Genomic DNA, 21251 nt, shown 5'->3' with positions numbered 1-21251 from the left:
AGGAGATTTCTGAGGACCTCAGAAAAAGCATTGTTGATGTTCATCAGGCTGGAAAAGGTTACAAAACCATCTCTAAGGCTACATCCACACGAAAATGGCAACGAGATTTTTTTTTCTAAATATCGCGTCCACATGGGCAATGGATCAGTAAAATATCAGGTACATATGGCAACGCAACGCTTGCTGAAAATGATGCAATACACATGCCACACCTCTACATGCGCTGTAAGAAGGTCCCATCGGAGACACCAGAACAATAGAAGAAGTAGACGCATGCGCATAAACCCCTTCTTCTGTAGCATCAGCCACATAAAGTTTTGATTATTAATCAGTAGCGTAAAACGAAAGACACGGAAAAAGGAATGAATGGGGGTAGATGGAAGCCGGTACGCCAACATTCTGATATCCTCCAGAATTCTTTAATGGTCCGGAATAAATTGAATGCTACACGTTGATGGATTACTTTGTTCTTCTATGCCCTTTTTGAGGAATGTATTGTCGGACTTAAACCAACATCTGAAGAGGTGAGATCGCTCCTTTTTTTTTTCCTATTTTTGCTGGCGGGATTGTTTTTGTTTTTGGAAAGCGCACGGGCGGTGCACGGTTTGGTACTGCTTCCACAGTGTTTGGACTAAAGACTCTGCCCTTAGGGCTATTCTCTCACTCTCTCTCTCTCTCTCTCTCTCACTTTGCACCATTACACAATAAATATTCACAGTGAAAATATTTTGTAAGCGCGTTTCATGAACCAAGTTATAGGATTTGTTGACAAATCGCATCGAGTTCGTTACACTTCTACCCGGCGTGAAGCACTGACAGTCATGTGGTTGTGACATCATCATAAACAAATCTGTTCTACTCATCTAGATGACTTCGCAACGGCGCTGTTGCCAGATTTTTCCACTCTGGAACCCGTTCTCAAAAGATTTCGTTTTGGGGCACCCAAAACGCCGGTGCCGTGTGGACGCCAGGCCGAAACGATAAACAATTTGATCAGATTCACCTGAATCCGTTGCCGTGTGGACAGGGCCTAAAGAGTTTGGACTCCACCAATCCACAGTCAGACAGATTGTGTACAAATGGAGGAAATTCAAGACCATTGTTACCCTCCCCAGGAGCGGTCGACCAACAAAGATCACTCCAAGAGCAAGGCATGTAATAGTCGGCGAGGTCACAAAGGACCTCAGGGTAACTTCTAAGCAACTGAAGGCCTCTCTCACATTGGCTAATGTTAATGTTCATGAGTCCACCATCAGGAGAACACTGAACAACAATGGCCTACCCCATACGAAAAAGAACAGTAAAGAACTTATAAGAGTTTACCACTGTCTTAGTAGTAAATCCTTATAAATATAAGGATAAATCCTTATAAGTATTTATAAATAAATATATATGCCATGTATGATTTACTCCTGAAAGTGGCCCATTTTGCATTTTCCTCATACAAATTTTTTATGAAAATCTAGTATGTATGAAGTGAATATTATGCATGGTTTTTACAGATAATGTGTATGATGAATTACACCGTCTTTGTATGCTTCATGTAATGTTTGTAGTTTTAAATTATATTTTACAGTTTAAAATGTATATGCCTTTTATATGTAAATCCACATTGTTGGATTTACATTGGGCAACGTCACTGTGACATCCACCTTCCTGATTCGCTGGCGTTGTTTATGCCACGTTGGTCATGTGACGCGACTGCTGAAAAACGGCGCGGACTTCACTTCCTGCTATTGTTTCCGCCTTGTATCACCTTTTTGTTTTTCATTAAAAAGAGTATAAAAGTATGAATATAATCAGGGTGCGATTTGTCAAAAAACCAGAAGGGGGGATGTTTTTTTTTTTTAATCATGAAACGTCACAAAATTAAGGTAACAATAGGCTAACAGCTCAATAACATCCGATGATATCAAATGAATAACACTAAATGAAAATGAACACTAAACCAGAGATAGTAAATTCATCTTCCAATCTCTCTGACTAAATACACGAACACTAACACAACAAAGTTCGCATTGCTTGTCGCGTTGCTGTGATGTTTCACTCCCTCTGGATTAAATGGACAGTGACTCAAAAATCACTAAAATACATGAATACTAAATGAACAGTTTGCTCTGATGGCGCAGTTCACATTGTGTGCAGCTTTCCGATTTAAACTGTTTTTTTTCTCATCCTTATACTTCCTGTTTCATGGACTGTAACGGTTTTGCTTATTTAGTAATTTTAATACAGAATTTACTTTGAAACTATAATCAGACACTCCAACGCCCCCCCCCCCAAAAAAAAAAAAAAAAATCAGCCGTGAAAAAGGCGGCATCCGCCAAAAGGCGCGCTGTTTGCATCCCTGCAAAGATATTGTTATTATCTACAATGTATCTATTTGCTGGGGACTGTGACTGTGTCACAACATGCCTGTCATGTCAACTTTTTTTTTGGTTTGTTTGTTTTATTGACGGGGTTGTCCCCGAGGATTTTTTTTCAGCAGAGATAAAAATCAGAGGTAGGGATGATCCCCACCATCCCCCCCAGCAAATCGTACCCAGAATATAATGCTTTACTTTGTCATTCTTAATGTTGTTCATGGTAAGATGCAAATACTGCCCATTGTGTAGTTATGATTGTCTTTAGGCTTGCCATCCTTCCACTTGCAAGTGGTGAGTGACTTGCACATGCCCGATATGCACTGGGATCACACACACAGCGGCTCAGTCCCGAATCACTGCTCATGCGCTTCACTCGCGCGCTCTGTGAGCTGCGCAGGGCCGGAGTGTGCATCCTCCAGAGGGCACTCGCTGTTCAGGGCGGAGTGATTTGGAGCGCAGCCGCTGAGGAGGAAGCGCTGAGCCTCACTGACACATTTCAACTTACGTGCCGTCTAATTAGTCATGTGATTAGCGTATCCGTGTATTGGCGTTGCTGTGTGCACGCGAATCATTTTAAAAATGTTAATCTGATGATCCGCTGATACGGTCTAATGTAAACACCACCTTTGTTGCAGTTATTGCTGCACAAGGGGGTCACACCAGATACTGAAAGCAAAGGATCACATACTTTTGCCACTCACAGATATGTAATATTGGATCATTTTCCTCAATAAATAAATGACCAAGTGTAATATTTTTGTCTCATTTGTTTAACTGGGTTCGCTTTATCTACTTTTAGGACTTGTGTGAAAATCTGATGATGTTTTCAGTCATATTTATGCAGAAATACAGAAAATTCTAAAGGGTTCACAAACTTTCAAGCACAACTGTAACGCTTCTCATTTCAACCAAAAAGTTCTATTTTGATCTCATCCGTCCACAAAACATTTTTCCAATAGCCTTCTGGCTTATCCATGTGATCTTTAGCAAACTGCAAACGAGCAGCAATGTGAGGAGCAGTGACTTTCTCCTGCCATGCACACCACTGTTGTTCATTGTTCTCCTGATGGTGGACTCATGAACATTAACATTAGCCAATGTGAGAGAGGTCTTCAGTTGCTTAGAAGTTACCTTGAGGTCCTTTGTGACCTTGCCGACTATTAAACGCCTTGCTCTTGGTGTGATCTTTGTTGGTTGACCACTCCTGGGGAGGGTAACAATGGTCTTGAATGTATTTGAATTTGTACACAATCTGTCTGACTGTGGATTGGTGGAGTCCAAACTCCTTAGAGATGGTTTGTAACCTTTTCCAGCCTGATGAGCATCAACAACGCTTTTTCTGAGGTCCTCAGAAATCTCCTTTGTTCGTGCCATGATACATTTCCACAAACATGTCTTGTGAAGCTCAGACTTTGATAGATCCCATCCCATCCATCCATCCATCCATCCATCCATCCATTATCTGTGTAGCCCTGTGCTATATTTTGGGTTTAATTCATCTTATGGATTTAAAAATGTTAAAATGGTTAAAAATGTTTGAAATGCATTTTCCAAGCACTTGTAATAATCCTATGCCAAATGCTTTTGTTTTCTACAATTTTGTATTTTATTTCCTTTTCTAATATTTGACGAATTATTTTCCTAATTTCTGATTGGTCGAGGATTCTGACCCTGAACTGTTGCGTAACGGGAAGTAGAGAGCGCGAGAGAATTCAATCTGTTGGAGGATGGTGAAGGTCAGCTCGTTTGTCTCCTCTCGCTAGCATGTGTTTAGCCTAAACTTTCCCAGGCTATGGGGGAGATTCTGCAGCCAAGTGTTCGGCTAGAGCACTTTAGAAAGCAGTGGACTTTAGACATGTGCTTCGGGACACTTTCCTTTTTGTTTTGTGAGAAGTTTTAATCTCAGACCATCGTGAAAACCGCAAGTGACCAGCGCGAGAGCACACGAGTTCCAGAGACAGTGAGGAGGGTTCGCTACACCGTTGCAGTGCTACCCGGTGGCTGTGCTTGTGGAACTGAGTGCGTGAATCGTCCTGAACACCGGAGGAGTTGGGGATTCGTTTGGACAAGGCGACCGACACCAGTGACGTGGTGGGGGAGCAGGAGATTCGGAGCTGCAGGAGTCCATGCGGGAGGCGCGTGTCCCGTGAGGAACGAGTCACGACCAGGTCCACGCTTCAGCTGTGTGATCGCACGCAGTCAGCACGTGAACACTCGCTACTTCTCTACTCTTCTCTTCTATTCGCAATGACAAGGTACAGGCCTCGTTTTCATTTTATTTATGCTCATTGAGTGAAGTGGCCAGTGTTAAGTTTTAAAGGTCACAACGCACCCGAGCATCGTTCAGGCCTGCAACTGGGTACTTTTTTGGGTTATTTAGTTATCTTAAAGCAGGCATAGGTTATTTACTAGTGACTTTGATATTGCGCTGAAGCGTTTGCTAATTGTGTTTAAAGTGACGTCTATGGACACTGAGGTTTCATTTAACTGAGGTACATTTTTACTTTAAAGGGTATCTTTTCCATTTTAAAGAACTTTAATTTCAAGTGTTTTTGTGCTAATGCACATAGATTATTTAACATATATTGCTATAAGAGCATTTTAAGTTCATTTTAAGTTTGAACCCACTCTAAGGAGTGTGTATTTTGGTTTATTGAATAACAAGACAATAAGGGTATCTCATCTCATTATCTCTAGCCGCTTTATCCTTCTACAGGGTCGCAGGCAAGCTGGAGCCTATCCCAGCTGACTATGGGCAAAAGGCGGGGTACACCCTGGACAAGTCGCCAGGTCATCACAGGGCTGACACATAGACACAGACAACCATTCACACTCACATTCACACCTACGGTCAATTTAGAGTCACCAGTTAACCTAACCTGCATGTCTTTGGACTGTGGGGGAAACCGGAGCACCCAGAGGAAACCCACGCGGACACGGGGAGAACATGCAAACTCCACACAGAAAGGCCCTCGCCAGCCACGGGGATAGAACCCGGACCCTCTTGCTGTGAGGCGACAGCGCTAACCACTACACCACCGTGCCACCCCAATAAGGGTATTTCATTTCATATTTTATTATTTATTGTAATTTCATTTAAAATAATTTTTCAGTAAAAAGATGCTTCATTTTGCAATTCATTATTTCATGGTGATATTCTTACTTGGTTAAATAGTAAAAAAAAAAAAGGTATATTTACAGGACATTAAAAGGTAACAACTCATAACCAATCCGAACAAAACTACCGCTGTTTTATCACCTTTACTGATAAGAACTCAGGGCACCCCATAGTTAATTAGTTGATTTGGATGATTTTAGATGTCATGCCAGTGATGTAGGCATGTGGGCGCTACATCTGTAGCCGCTTATTCAGGGTCGCGGGCAAGCTGGAGCCTATCCCAGCTGACTATGGGCGAGAGGTGGGGTACACCCTGGACAAGTCGCCAGGTTATCACAGGGCTGACACAGAGACAAACAACCATTCACAATCACATTCACACCTACGGTCAATTTAGAGCCACCTCTATTATTATTATTATTATTATTATTATTATTATTATTATTATTTAGCCTAACCTGCATGTCTTTGGACTGTGGGGGAAACCAGAGCACCTGGAGGAAACCCACGCAGACATGGGGAGAACATGCAAACTCCACACAGAAAGGCCCTCGCTGGCGGCTGGGCTCAAACCCAGGACCTTCTTGCTGTGAGGTGATAGTGCTAACCAATACACCACCGTGCTGTCCCTTGATAGATCCCTGTTCTTTAAATAAAACAGGGTGCCCACTCACACCTGATTGTCATCCCATTAATTGAAAACACCTGACTTTAATTTCACCTTCAGTTTAACTGCTAATCCTTGAGGTTCACATACTTTTTCCACTCACAGATATGTAACATTGGATCATTTTCCTCAACAAATAAGTGACCCAGTATAATATTTTTGTCTCATTTGTTTAACTGGGTTCTCTTTATCTACTTTTAGGACTTGTGCGAAAATCTCATGATGTTTTAGGTCATATTTATGCAGAAATATAGAAAATTCTAAAGGGTTCACAAACTTTCAAGCACCACTGTATATAAATGTGTGCTTCCAAATTTTGTGGAAACAGTTTGGAAAAGATCCACATATGGACATGATTATCAAGTGTCATATCAAGTATCATAATTATCAAAAGATTATCAAGTATCATAATGTTGGCCATATAGTGTATTTTACATGATCAGAAAAATTTGAGATGAGGTGCACTTTCATTTACTTGTAGATAGTGCAGAAATAAAAACACGTCAAAACTACTTTGGGTGAACTGGAAAATTGTAGACCTTTTTTTTTTTTTTTTGCCATGCATTTAATTTCGAGTATTTACACCGAATTGTGCTATACTTTACTCACACTTCTATGATAGCAGCCTTAGCTTCCAGCATTCTCTCACTGACCAGCTTTCTGATTTGCTCTTTCCTCGATAAAGGCACTCTGGGGTGACGTTTCTTCTTTGGGTGATTTTCCTTCAGCTGCCTAACATCTGTTGAAAATATACTAGCAAACGTTAGTATGATTCAGTAAATATATAGCAAATATTATAAGCACACAAAGTAGACAAACCCCAAGTTAAGCTTATCACACAATGTGCAGGGGTTGGATATTTGTATTTATAATGCTGAGAAATTATGTCAAATGATTATATGCAGACAATAAACACATGGGTGACAAATCAAAGAGGGAAAAACAGTATAAATCATGTCTTTGTAAGGTTTTGAGCCACTCAAGCCGCCAATACAGCTTCAGTGTGCATTTCCATATATTCTACAAGTGTCTGCAATTGTAATGGATGTATGAACACCATTCTAAAAGAGATCCCCTCAGTTGGTATTTGATGACAGTGGAGTGTGCTGTCTAACATGCCAGTCCAAAATCATGTTCAATTGCATTGAGATCTGGTCACTCTGAAGACCATAGAATATGATTTACATTATTTTCATCATCATTAAACCATTCAGTAAGCTAATGCCCTGCATTCTCATTCCCATCAGGATAGTTTTAGTGCAGGTGTGTGATCTGCACACTGACTAACTGATGCAGTCCGGCTCACCTGACTTCGGATCATCAATCATGCAAACACTATATAAACAGACACCAAACACTCACACAATGAGAAGTATTGTGCAGTGTATATTAACCTGATGTGCCAAGCCTTTGTTCTCATGTTTGATTTCTGGTTCATGATCTCATTCATTGTCTCCTGGTTTACCAATTCTAGTTTTGCCTTGTATACTCTGTTTGCTGACTGCCTGACCTTGTTCCTGTTTTTTTATTTGTTCACCTATCTGCTTTCAATATAGCATGTCTTTGCAACAGCATCCGCCTCTCTTGCTTGACACAAGTATTCAGACCCTGTGCTTCAACACCTGAAATTGATCTTAGGTGTATCCTGTTTTTACAGATCGTCCTTTATTACATTAACCACCTGATTGGACATGATGACCAAAAACAAATAGCTAATACAACAGAAGAGTAGCTTTGGGAAAAGTGAACGTGAATATCTCTGAGTGGGCTGGCCAGAGCACAGGCTAGAACCTCAATGAACATCTATGGGGAGAGTATAAATAGCAGCATCATAATGCTTTCCATTCCAACTGATAATGCTTGAGTGATTCTGCAGAAGATCCTGAATGTTGGTGTGCCATACTTACAGTATATTAGACTGTAGGGTAACTGTAGGGTTAATATATAGTTCTTAACAAATATCTACTATATTATACACACATTGTATATTTTCACATCTATATACAGTACCAGTCAAAAGTTTGGACACACCTTCTAATTCAATGGTTTTTTTCTTTATTTTTATTAATTTTAAAGACACTTCATGTCTTCAAGTATTGATGGACTGTTGTTTCTCTTTACTTAGTTGAGCGGTTCTTGACATAATATGGATTACTGCAGTTGTGGAATAGGGTTATTTACTGTATTTTTATTATTTACTATTTGATCTCAAATACATTAAGAAGGCACTTTTAACAAGACCCACTTGTTAACTGAAAAGCATTCCAGGTGACTACCTCATGAAGCTGGTTAAGATAGTGCCAATAGTGTGCAAAGGGTCATCAAGGTAAATGCTGGCTACTTTGAAGAATCTAAAATATCAAACATATTTTGTTCTTTTTAAACACTTCTTTGTTTACCACATATTTCCATCTATGTTCCATAGGTAATTTTATACTTTTGTTCTACAATGTAGAAAATAGTCAAAATACAGAAAAACCTATGAATGAGTAGGTGTGTCCAAACATTTGACTGTTATTGTATGCACAAGGAATATTAGGTGTAAAAGATAGATTTGTTTCTTTGGCAGTCAAATTTAATCAGTGAAACTGATGCCAAATCCAAACCAGGCATGTACGCAACTGAATACTCCGTATAGTGTGGGATAGTGATCTTCTGATCACTAGCCAAGTACCTTAAAGGAAAAATCTGCTCTGACCTGGATAGCAAAATTTATAACCAATATATGATGTTCAGTTGTGCAAAAGATTCAGTTCTATGTTGACATTTTTGTTTTAAACCAAAAAATTTTCATTGACAGGTTTGTCTATCTTCACTATCTGGGATCAAGGTGCTGACCTCTTCTGCTCCTCAGACCTGCCCTACGTCTGGTTGGAGTCTCATCACATCGCTCCTGTGGAGGATAGCCCCGTGTGGACAGTTGGGGGTCGTGCTTGGAGGACGCTCTGGATGCTTGCAGTGGTGCTTTTGTGGCTGGGGACTGCAGTTGGTTTGCTGGCTTTGAGACTGCGATTGTCATGAACAGTTTTGCACTCAAGTTTCCATTAATGAAGAGTTATAGCATCAACAAAACTGACTTCATGTTAAAACTGTTAATGTTATAGTCATGCTGTCTGTTGTTGTCCAGGTGAGGATGGGTTCCCTTTTGGGTCTGGTTCCTCTCGAGGTTTCTTCCTCATGTTGTCTGGGGGAGTTTTTCCTTGCCACCATCGCCATGGGCTTGCTCATTGGGGATAGATTAGGGATAAAATTGGCTCATGTCTTGGGTCATTCAGATTCTGTAAAGCTGCTTTGGGACAATGTCTATTGTTAAAAGCGCTATACAAACAAACTTGACTTGACTTTGACTAACAGATTCCTGCATTACAAACAATGCCATTCAAATAATCTGTAGGAGCTGCACCAGTGGGAATTCGATTCCAACTAAAGGGACAGATGCAGCAACCCTTTAGCCAGTACAGCCTTTGCACCTCCTCATCTGTTACACTCTGTTCAAACACAAAGGGTCCCAAAATTTCAACATGCAAATCCCATTGTCCTTGATCAACTCAGTACAACTAATTTGAATAGCTGCATTGCATTCTGGAACTTGGAATCCAACTTTTGTCTCCAGTAGTTCTACAGTACATTAGATTTCTCATGAATCTGATGTTGAATTTCACTGGAAAATAGTCAGTGGGAAAAGAAGCTCTTGCTCTTTTGTTTTTAGGCACACAACCTGTCTGTTATCCCTTATGTTTGAGATTTTCTTTGTCTAATATTAAACACCATTGGAAGTGTTCTACTAATTTCTCCCAGAGACATCACTGCACACAACTGCTTTTCACAGGAATATTAAAAATACGGCACCAACCAACATATTGCACTTGAATCGCTAAACACAACACAAATATATTTTAATATAAACATATTAAATGTGTTTCAGAGTGGACTTATTTTATGTGCTGCAGCTACCAGTGGTAGTAAATAATAATAATAATAATAATAATAATAATAATAATAATAATAATCATCATCATCATCATCATCATCATCATTAAACATGCAATAATGTGCTTAATATTATACACGTAATAACATACCATGCTTTTCAGAGTTGTCTTTCCTTTTCTTTCTGCAAAAGAGCTTAGCAGTGGAGGTCTGCAGAGGAAAGAAACCAAGTCGTCTTTTTATATCCTCCTTTTCTCCTCTTGCTGCTCCATTTAGCCTGTTTTTTTCTGCTTTCCTTTTCAGCTTCTTAAAGAAATCAGGCATCTCCACCTCTTTGTTGTCCCAGAGGCCATGACACTGTAACCACAAACAAGCATAACATATTTCTATTGATCTTCAACAACATTGCCTTGCTCATGCTTTTTATTTCATGGCACATACCCAACACGACGTATAAAATGTTTGAAATCTAAATGGTTTTGTTCATGCTTAACCATTTTTTGCACCAAAATATCTTGCTTTTCATACGTAAGCATTAAGAATGAGGGTCTAGAAATAGGAGTGGTTCACTGGTGAGGTTAGATCCACTAAGAAAAAGTTGTCACCAGGGTTTTAAAATTATCTAATCACATAATTATCTACAGTCATAACTATTTTACCTATTGAGTGTAACCAAGATATGTAAATTGTACATCTGTATAGGTTACATAAAATAGTCATAAGGAAGGGCTTTGGAATTATTTGTACTAGTGTGGGTTAGGAGAGTGCAATTTATTTCAAAATTAGAGGTCTCATGGTAGAGGTGCCAAATATTGCTTATTATTATACATACAGGACACTTTTTCAATGGAATAAAAACATGCATTCTATTCCCTTCTAGTTGGTTTCATTCATTTGGTTTGATAGCATGCAATATTGTTAGCATATTGCTTATTCTACATGTATTATGTCACTCTACCCAATGGAGAATGAATGTTGAATTTGGTTTACGATATTGCATGGTTGTTAAGACAACATGACACCACACGTTGGAGCTGATGCGATACATATTACACATAAAACTTCCATGCTAGCAAGCAACTGTGACAATCTGTAAACAAACATGGCCACCAGGTTTGCTTCATTAAATATGGAATATTTTGAGAGAATTTTGAAAGAGAAAGACACACGTCTTTCTCTTTCAAAATTCTCTCAAACGTATGAACATGTATGTATGTATAATAGTAATAATAATAATAATAATAATAATAATATTGGCTGGCTTTTTTGTGGTATATCAGCTATGTTCCATTCAGCTAGCATGATATTGAACTCATCTTCAACTTGTTCAATGTCATGCTAGCTGAATGGAATACAGTCGTGGTCAGAAGTTTACATACAGTGACATGAAGGCCATAAATGGCAATATTGGGCTTTCAAGTATTTCTCTGACCTGTTCATTTTCTGTGGTGAAATGATTGTAAAACATATTTCTTTAATAGAAAAATACCATGAATTTGGTGCAGAAGTTTAAATTTATTTTGGGTTTTCGGAAATAAACACAGGATCAAAATTATACATACAGGGTCAAAAATTTACATACACTCATGTAGATTATTAATTCAGAGGTGCTGAGACTTCCAAAATGTCTCTTATTTTGCCAAGGTCCAGGCCTCTTAACTTCCTGTTAGTGATTATGATTGACTACAGCTGGTAGCTTCTCTGCACTTTTATAAAAAGGGTTTGTTTACAGCACTCATTGGATTGACCAACACACAGTATGGGACAATGGGAAAGTCCAAGGAGCTCAGTGTAGATCTGAGAAAGAGGATTGCAGATGTACACAACTCAGGAATGTCTCTTAGAGCCATTTATAAACAACTGAAGATCCTAAGATCAGTTCAAACAATTGTATGTAAGTTACTGGGAGGTGTAGTCACTTTGCCAAGCCACTTTGCTTCAAGAAAACCCAAACTGTCACCCTCAGCTGAAAGGAAATTGGTTTGGATGGTCAGGAACAAGCTGGGAACCACCATGGCACAGCCCTGCCATGAACTGGAAACTGATAGCTCACTGTCTACAGTTCAGTGAGTTTTATATCAGCATGGACTAAGAGGCTGCTATCCAAGAAATAACCCCCTGCTCCAAAATCGACACCTTCAAACTTAACTAAAATTTGCAACTGACCACATGGACAAAGAAAAAGCCTTCTGGAGGAAAGCTGTATGGTCAGATGAGACAAATGCTGCTTTTCCACTACAAACGCGGCTGAGTCGGGCTGAGCCGTGCCGTGCTGAGTCGGGCTGAGCGGGGCTGTTGGAGTTGCATTTCGACTACAACCGCGCTGAACCGTGCTGGCTGGAAGTGGGTGGACACATTGGGTGGAGTTAGCGAAAATGGGTGGACGTCACGTGATGTCGTTAAGTGGCGCAAACAGTGAAATCAGTGAGCTTTTAAGCGGTAGTCTCACGACCCGAATAGTAAACAATAAACATGGAGGACATGGAGTCATTAGTGTTGCTGGTCTTGGTGCTGTGGCTTGTTGTCACCGACAACGCGGACAGATACTGGCAAGAGCGTATAGATGAGGCGAGGCGCATAAGGCTTCAGAAATTCTCGTAATTCGTAATTCTTCTTCTTCCGGGTTAACGGTGTTTACAGATCCCAGCGTGCTCGCGGGGCGTGTGTGGGCATGTGAGGACACTCCTCCTCACCAATCAGTGCACAGGGGAGTGTCTGCTCACGCCCCCAGCCTCACTGGCATGGTTTGGCTCGCTTCAGCCCCACTCCAAAACGGTGCGAGTTTTAGGGGCTAAGCAGGGCTGAAGCGAGCTGAGTCGTGCTGTTTTTTGGTAGTTGAAACGCGAGCCGTGTCGGGCTGAAGTGAGCTGAAGCGAGCTGAAGCGAGCTGAAAAAGGGTAGTGGAAAAGGGCCAAAAGATTGAGTTGTTTGGCCACAATGACCATGATATACAAAGGAACACTGTACCAGCTGCATCATGCTCTGAGGCTGTTTTACTGCCAGGGGAACTGGCAAAAAGAAATTTAATTGAACTCTACCAATTCTACTATGAAGAGGCATGAAATATCCAACCAGAATTCTGCCAGAAGCTTGTTCATGGTGTCATGGTCCTACCTGTGGTTTTCCTCTCATCAGGTAACATTCCACTCCTCTCCACTCAGTATTACCTGCCACGCCCGCATGCTCCTATATCAGGCTCACCTGCTGTCAATTTACCATCATTGACTCTCATTGACTTTCAGTGGCTGTCATTGGCTGTTGCCTATCACCTGCTGCCTTCTCTGTGTGTATTTAAACTGCAGTCCTCCCAAGCTTCAGTGTCAGATTGTCTTCAAGGCATCGACTCTGTCAACTCTTCAGCCCTGATAATCTGACCCTGCATTTCTGTCCCCATTCTTGCTACCTGACCTGTGACTCTGTGTTTCAGCCAGTTCCCAAACTCCTGTCTGTTGTGCTGTCCTGTCTGCCTGCTGAGAGACTGCTTGCTGGGAGACCACCTGAATACCAAGTGCTGTCAGCTTTCTGACAATGCCTGATCCTGTCTGATCTCAGAAGCTAAGCAGGGTTGGGCCTGGTTAGTACTTGGAGGGGAGACCTCAGACGTCACCACCACGCTCCCACCAGCCATCCCTGCCTCTCAGTCCTCCTGCCACTGAACTTCACACACACATCCTCCCAACTCCCTTTCCCCTGCTATCAACATTTAACCTGCGCTCTTGGGTCCTCATCTGTTTGTCCTGACAGAATGATCTGGCCATCATGGACCCAGTGCCCTTCCCAACCAGCATGGGGGTTGAGCCTGAAATGACTGCTCTGCAGTGACTGGAACGCACAGAGGGAGACATAAACCGGATGTCCGGCAACATTGCATCTCTGCTCCAGCTTGGCCAGCAGCATCAGCTAACCCAAGTCCTGCAAGTACTCACCGCTCCAGCTCCGCCTGCACCACCCAGCCCCTCTGCTGTGGCTTCCCCTCAAAATCCAGTCGCTCCAGTCCTGGCGGCACAGCCTCTAGCTCCCAGTGACCCGGAACCGAAGATTGGTAATCTGGAACGTTTCAATGGTGACCCAAACCAGGTCCGACCCTTCCTGACCAGCTGCCGTATCCAGTTTTCTCTGCAACCCAGGACCTTCTCGACGGAGGGAGCCAAGGTGGGGTATGTCATCGCTCACCTGACTGGCCAGGCTTGGTTGTGGGGGACAGCAGAGTTCGACTGGCAGACCCCAGCCTGTGCCTCCTTCAGTGCCTTCGCCGAGGAGATGTTAAAGGTGTTCGAGCTGGGCTCATCAAGAACAGAGGCATCATGAGCACTGATGAGTATTCGTCAGGGCAACCGGACGGTGGCAGATTACTCCATCGACTTTCGTACCCTGGCGAGGCGCAGTTTGTGGAACATGGCGGCACTAGTGGACGCCTTCCTCCAGTTTGGCGGACTACGTCAAGGATGAGCTCGTTTCCCATGAGCAACCCCTGACACTCAATGAGGCCATTGCCCTTGCCATACGCATTGATCACCGTATCCAGATCCGCAGACGAGAGAAGGGGCGTCTGAGTCAACCTGCCACCCGCACTCGGGGTGAGTCTTCTGCTGCCCAGTTCCCGCCTGTCACACCCCAAAGCCAACCTAATCAGCCTGAGCCCATGGAGATCGGCCGCTCCTCCCTCACCCCCGAAGAGCGACAGCACTGCCTAACCTCAAACCTGTGCCTCTACTGCGGAAGTGAAGGTCACCGTGTCACCACCTGCCCGGCAAAAGCCAGAGCTCACCAGGTGTAGGGGAGATCCTGGTGAGCTCGACATGTACCCAGTCTCCCTCCATTCGAAAACCCCTGCTTCAGCTCCACCTTCAGCTTCCCGACGCCACTCATGCCCTGGCCCCCCTGGTGGACTCTGGAGCCGAAGCAAACATCATGGATACAGAGTTCACACGGCAGCTGGGTGTGGGCCATCACCATCTCACTCCACCCGTTCCGGTACGAGCGCTGGGTGGACGTTGTCTCGGCACAGTGAAACATCACAGCCCCCGTGACACCGCTGCTGTCAGGAAACCACCAGGAGTCCATCCAGTTCCACCTCCTACACTCACCTGGCCAACCACTCATCCTAGGATACCTGTGGCTCCGTCAACACAACCCCCAACTTGACTGGGAGACTGGCACTATACGAGAGTGGGGAAGGGGCTGCCATCAGACCTGCTTAAAGGGAGCCGTCCTGCCAACCAACCAGGAGACCACCAGCTCCACCCCCGACATATCCAAGGTTCCTGTTTGCTATCACAACCTGAGAGAGGTGTTCAACAAGTCCAAGGCCACGTCTCTGCCCCCACACCGACCATATGACTGCGCCATTGACCTCCTGCCAGGCACTGCATCCCTGAAGGGCTGTCTCTACTCCCTGTCAGCCCCGGAAAGAAAGGCCATGGGAGACTACTTAAACGACTCTCTGGCTGCTGGCATAATCCGTCCATCGTCCTCTCCTGCATGGGAAAGAAGGATGGTTCTCTTCGCCCATGCATAGATTACCGGGGCTTGAACGACATTATAGTTAAGAACCGCTACCCTCTGCCACTACTCTCCTCCGCCTTTGAACTGCTGCAGGGGGCCACAGTATTCACCAAGCTAGATCTCCGGAATGCTTACCATCTGGTGCGAGTGAGAGAAGGCGACGAGTGGAAGACTGCGTTCAACACCCCAACGGGACATTATGAATATCTGGTCATGCCATTCGGTCTCACCAATGCCCCAGCAGTGTTCCAGGCACTGGTAAACGACATCCTCAGAGACATGCTCAATAAGTTTGTTTTTGTTTACTTGGACGATATTTTGATCTTTTCAAAAACCCTGTCAGAACACACCCACCATGTCCAGTTGGTCCTGCACCGCCTGCTTGAAAACTCGCTGTTTGTGAAAGCAGAGAAGTGCAAGTTCCATGCTCAGTCTGTCTCATTCCTGGGATATGTGGTGACCGAGGGCAGCATTCAAATGGACCCTGCGAAGGTGTCGGCAGTGATGTCATGGCCGGTTCCAGAGAGCCGTAAGAAACTGCAGCAGTTCCTGGGGTTTGCCAACTTTTATAGGAGATTCATGCGGGGCTACAGCACCATGGCAGCTCCACTCACCGCACTGACCAGCATCAAACAGCCTTTTCATTGGACTGCAGCAGCTGACAAAGCCTTCGAAACCCTCAAGGCCCGTTTCACTTCAGCTCCCATCCTCCGGATGCCTGACGCCGAGCAGCAGTTTGTGGTGGAGGTAGATGCTTCGGATGTGGGAGTCGGGGCTGTGCTTTCCCAGCGAGCAGCAGAGGATGGCAAAATGCACCCCTGTGCCTTCTACTCCCGAAGACTGACCCCAGCAGAAAGCAACTACGACATCGGCAACTGCGAGCTACTGGCTGTCAAGCTCGCCCTCGAGGAGTGGCGCCACTGGCTGGAGGGGTCTAAGGTTCTGTTTGTGGTCTGGACTGACCACAAAAACCTGGAGTATATCCGGACAGCCAGGAGGCTAAACTCCCGCCAGCGCCGGTGGTCATTATTCTTCACCCGATTCAACTTTGTCCTTTCCTACCGTCCTGGCTCCCGCAACATCAAGCCCGATGCACTCTCCCGGATGTTTCAGAAGAATGAGGCATCCAAGGAGGAATCAACATCCATCCTCCCAAGCCCCTGTGTCGTTGCTGCCCTGACCTGGGACATCGAGGAGCAGATTCGAGAAGCCATCAGGAACCAGCCAAGCCCCAGCGCTTGCCCCTCCAACCATCTCTATGTCCCAGCCGGTCTGAGGTCTCAGGTGATTCAATGGGGACATGACTCCTGCCTGGCCTGTCACCCCGGGGTCACACGCACCCTCCATCTGCTGTCTCAGTGGTTCTGGTGGCCGTTGATGAGGAAGGACATCCAGGATTTTGTGAGAGCCTGCCCCAATTGCAACCAGCACAAATCCCCCAGTCAGCCCCCAGCCGGGTTACTCCAGCCCCTGCCAGTACCCATGCATCCCTGGTCCCATGTCTCCCTGGATTTTGTTACTGGTCTTCCTCCGTCAGAAGGTAATACGGTCATCCTCACCATTGTGGACCGCTTCAGTAAGATGACCCACTTTGTGCCTCTCCCTAAATTGCCAACTGCGAAGGAGACTGCCCGGGTCATCTTAGAACACATCTTTTGAGTCCACGGCCTGCCCAGGGATATCGTGTCTGACCGGGGACCGCAGTTCTCCGCCAGTTTCTGGAAAGAATTCTGCCACCTCCTCGGGGCCACTGCCAGTCTGTCATCTGGGTTTCACCCACAGTCAAATGGCCAAACGGAGCGCATGAACCAGGAACTGGAGAAGACACTTAGGTGTGTGGCTTCACACAACCCCCACGCCTGGGCTCAACATCTGCTCTGGGTGGAATATGCCCACAACTTCCTCACCAGTTCTGCCACCAGACTCTCCCCCTTCCAGTGTGTGTATGGATATCAACCACCTCTGTTTGCCAGCCAGGAGGGAGATTCCACCTGCCCGTCTGCTCTCGCCTATGCCCGCCGCTGCCGCCGCACATGGGCCCAGGCCCGCACCGCACTCCTGAAGTCCAGTACCAGCTATGCTATTGGGGCTAACCGGCGGAGGACCCCTGCACCCATTTACCATGTCGGCCAGAAGGTATGGTTGTCTGCTCGAGACCTACCACTGCGGGTGGAGTCACGCAAATTGGTGCCTCGCTACATCAGACCCTTTCCCATACAGAAGGTCATCAGTCCAACGGCAATTCGGCTGCTGCTGCCCAAGACCATGAAAATACATCCCACCTTCCACGTCTCCAAACTCAAACTGGTGCACAAGAGCCCCCTGGTCCCGGTAACACCGCCACCTCCTCCTCCACGCTTCATTGATGGTGGGCCAGTCTACATGGTCCGGCGACTGCTCCGCTCTCGACGAAGGGGTAGGGGCATCCAATACTTGGTAGACTGGGAGGGTTATGGTCCTGAGGAGAGGGCATGGGTCCCCGCTGGTAGGATTTTGGATCCGGCCCTCATCGCCGACTTCCATCGCCTACACCCTGACCAGCCCTCCATCCGACGGGGTCAACATAGGGGTTCTCACCGGGTGGATCCACTTCCGGACCCTGCTGCCACCCCTGCTCCAGTGTCCGAGTCTGACTCTGAACCGAATCCTGGGCGGGGGCCCTTGGATGACGAGTCTTCCACCAGTGAAGATGGTGCGGAGGCTATGGACACTGACCGGTCAGAGGAATTCTGACCCTCCACCAGTATTCCCCCTCCTCCCGCCCGTCTTGGTGGGTCTGTGTCTAGGGACTTCTGGAGACGTCCCTTGAGGGGGGGGGGGTTCTGTCATGGTCCTACCTGTGGTTTTCCTCTCATCAGGTAACATTCCACTCCTCTCCACTCAGTATTACCTGCCATGCCCGCATGCTCCTTCTCTATCAGGCTCACCTGCTGTCAATTTACCATCATTGACTCTCATTGACTTTCAGTGGCTGTCATTGGCTGTTGCCTATCACCTGCTGCCTTCTCTGTGTGTATTTAAACTGCAGTCCTCCCAAGCTTCAGTGTCAGATCGTCTTCAAGGCATCGACTCCGTCAACTCTTCAGCCCTGGTAATCTGACCCTGCATTTCTGTCCCCATTCTCGCTACCTGACCTGTGACTCTGTGTTTCAGCCTGTTCCCAAACTCCTGTCTGTCGTGCTGTCCTGTCTGCTTGCTGAGAGACTGCTCACTGGGAGACCGCCTGAATACCAAGTGCTGTCAGCTTACAGCCAAACTACTCTGACAACACCTGATCCTGTCTGATCTCAGAAGCTAAGCAGAGTCGGGCCTGGTTAGTACTTGGAGGGGAGACCTCAGACGTCACCACCACGCTCCCACCAGCCATCCCTGCCTCTCAGTTCTCCTGCCACTGAACTTCACACACACATCCTCCCAACTCCTGCGATCAATAAACTCAACATTTAACCTGCGCTCTTGGGTCCTCATCTGTTTGTCCTGACACATGGTAAACAAAAAATGTTTGGTCAAGGTGAATCTTGCCAAGAGACATTTTACCCAAATATTAGGTGTGCTGTATGTAAATTTTTGACCCTGTGTTGAGTTCAGAAAACGCAAAGAAAATTGTGCACCAAATTATAGGTTTTTTTTTGTTTGTTTAAGATGTATGCTGTACAATCATTGTCACAGAAATTATGTCTTTTCATCTTAATTACTGTCACAATAAAAAACTGCACTTTTAAAGTTGTAGGCATGTTGTGTAAATCAAATGGTGCTACCCCCCCCATGCCCCATTTTAATTCTAGCTTGTAATGCAACTAAACAGGACAAACACCAAAGGGGATGAATACTTTTGCAAGACTGTGTGATAGATAATAATATATCAGCATGCATTTTAATAGGTTTTTTTTAAACTTTAGAATCAAACAGCTTCCTTAAATAGGCAGTCTTCATTTAGAACTTAGGAGAATCAGTCAACAATTGCTCAGTAATTTGACAAATTTAAGAGTTGTCAAATATCACAAGTTTTCTAGGTATATATTCAAAGTGTGCAGTAAAAATGAAGAAATGTCTTCTATTGTCAGGTGAGTCTGAACATTTGCCTGGTAGTGTAAAATTAAGTACTCCATTTATAACAATAATTAAAAAAAAACTCTAGAGGCTATCAATTCCTGTGCATAAGTAATAAGTATAACCAAAATGATTTGCCAAGAAAATTCTTTAGTTGTATCATGAAATCAAAACTAAACACTAATTTGTAAGCAATATGTGTACTGCTTGCACCACCTTGAGGATGGAACGATGGAAGAAAAGAGCAAGTAGCTGAATAAGATCGAACAGAACATATCCGTCTTTCTTTTCCACTCCTATGATGTTTGGTAGAGCAAACGGCCGCTCAGCATTAATGCCACGATATGCAGAGGTAGTCCACGGAAAGAAGCCGAACTGGAAGAAGTACTTCACTACCACTGTAAGCTGAGAGAAAGAAATGAAGAGAGCCAGAGGATTTAACTTTGCTGTAGAACAAGCCATGGAGAAGGTTATCTTGGCTCATACAAAAGTAATCTCAAAACCACTTTAGAACAACACCAGAAAATAATAAACCTAGGCATACTTTGTCAGACTACCATAGATTGCACAGCTTTTTGAACATACATTCTAAGGGCACGGGCGCAGATAGAGGGGGGGACGGGGGGGATTCGTCCCACCCAGATTTAAATTCACCTCGTTCGGTCCCCCCCACTTATAGGGAGGAAAAAACGTCTATGCTGTCTTTCTTTGCATAAGGCAAACCTCATGGAAAAATCAAAAGACTAATTACCATTCGGTTTATTGAGGTGCACAGCAGTGTATACAGTTGCAACTGCGCAGACTGCACAGGTTGCGAGCTCGAGCTTGGTTGCTATGGTTACCCACAAGTTTGACAGGCATATCGGGGACAGCTCCTCCTAGTTCAGGACCCCAACACGGCATGATGAAGGGTGCCAAAAGGCAGAAAACGATTGCATCGTTTTTTCAAAAAAAAAAAAAACGACTGTAAGTAAACTGTACCTTATACTTTATCATATCACCTTGCAATTTTTTGATAGTCTGTTCAAAGTAATGTCGTAGTGAAAGTAAAATCGTACAGAGTAGAGATGCCTTTCTGGTAGCCTCCTTCTTTCGGTGGCAGCCTGTAGATACAGTGCTCAGAAGGCAGTTTTAATGTTTAATCTGGCGTTCCCTGCCATAATTTCAGCGAGCATATTGTTTCATAAGGAAACTTTGCGAAGAGTTGTTGACTGACTGCCGCTCACGCAACACACAGGCATAGTTAGAAAGTCAGGATGCACTGGTTTACACTTTACACACACACGCACGTAGCCCAGCCTCTCGCTATGTTTAACAGTTGGAACTTAGCGGTTTTAAAACTAGTTTTGCAGTTTTGCAGTTTCTGTGCGTGATGATAATGTGTAAACTTTGGATTTCCATAGGCTATGTTAAAATGTTATCATTGTCCTGGCCTGCAGTTCCTGGTGATGGCAGTGAGGGAGGTGAAATAACATGTATACACACTATCGTTCAAAAGTTTGGGGTCACCCAGACAATTTTGTGTTTTCCATGAAAAGTCCCACCATAAGTTGTAAAATGAATAGAAAATATAGTCGAGACATTTTTCGGGCCATTTTGAGCATTTAATCGACCC

The 21251-nt window shown here is 44.4% G+C and overlaps 1 protein-coding gene across 1 annotated transcript in view; it reads right to left on the bottom strand.

Annotated features, from left to right (window-relative positions):
* Positions 1 to 21251, bottom strand: part of si:dkey-11f4.7 (piezo-type mechanosensitive ion channel component 2) — a 278704-nt gene that overhangs the window by 15185 nt on the left and 242268 nt on the right. Inside the window, exons 41-43 of the mRNA XM_060932701.1 lie at positions 19853 to 20041; positions 10234 to 10438; positions 6761 to 6890 (exon numbers count right to left, since the gene is read on the bottom strand). Of these exons, the coding sequence (XP_060788684.1) occupies positions 6761 to 6890; positions 10234 to 10438; positions 19853 to 20041 (524 nt within the window). The remainder of the gene's footprint in view (positions 1 to 6760; positions 6891 to 10233; positions 10439 to 19852; positions 20042 to 21251) is intronic.

The sequence above is a fragment of the Neoarius graeffei genome, chromosome 10 (genome assembly GCF_027579695.1).
Source record: "Neoarius graeffei isolate fNeoGra1 chromosome 10, fNeoGra1.pri, whole genome shotgun sequence".
Classification (NCBI taxonomy): Eukaryota; Metazoa; Chordata; class Actinopteri; order Siluriformes; family Ariidae; genus Neoarius; species Neoarius graeffei.
This window is presented reverse-complemented; position numbering and strand designations above follow the sequence as displayed.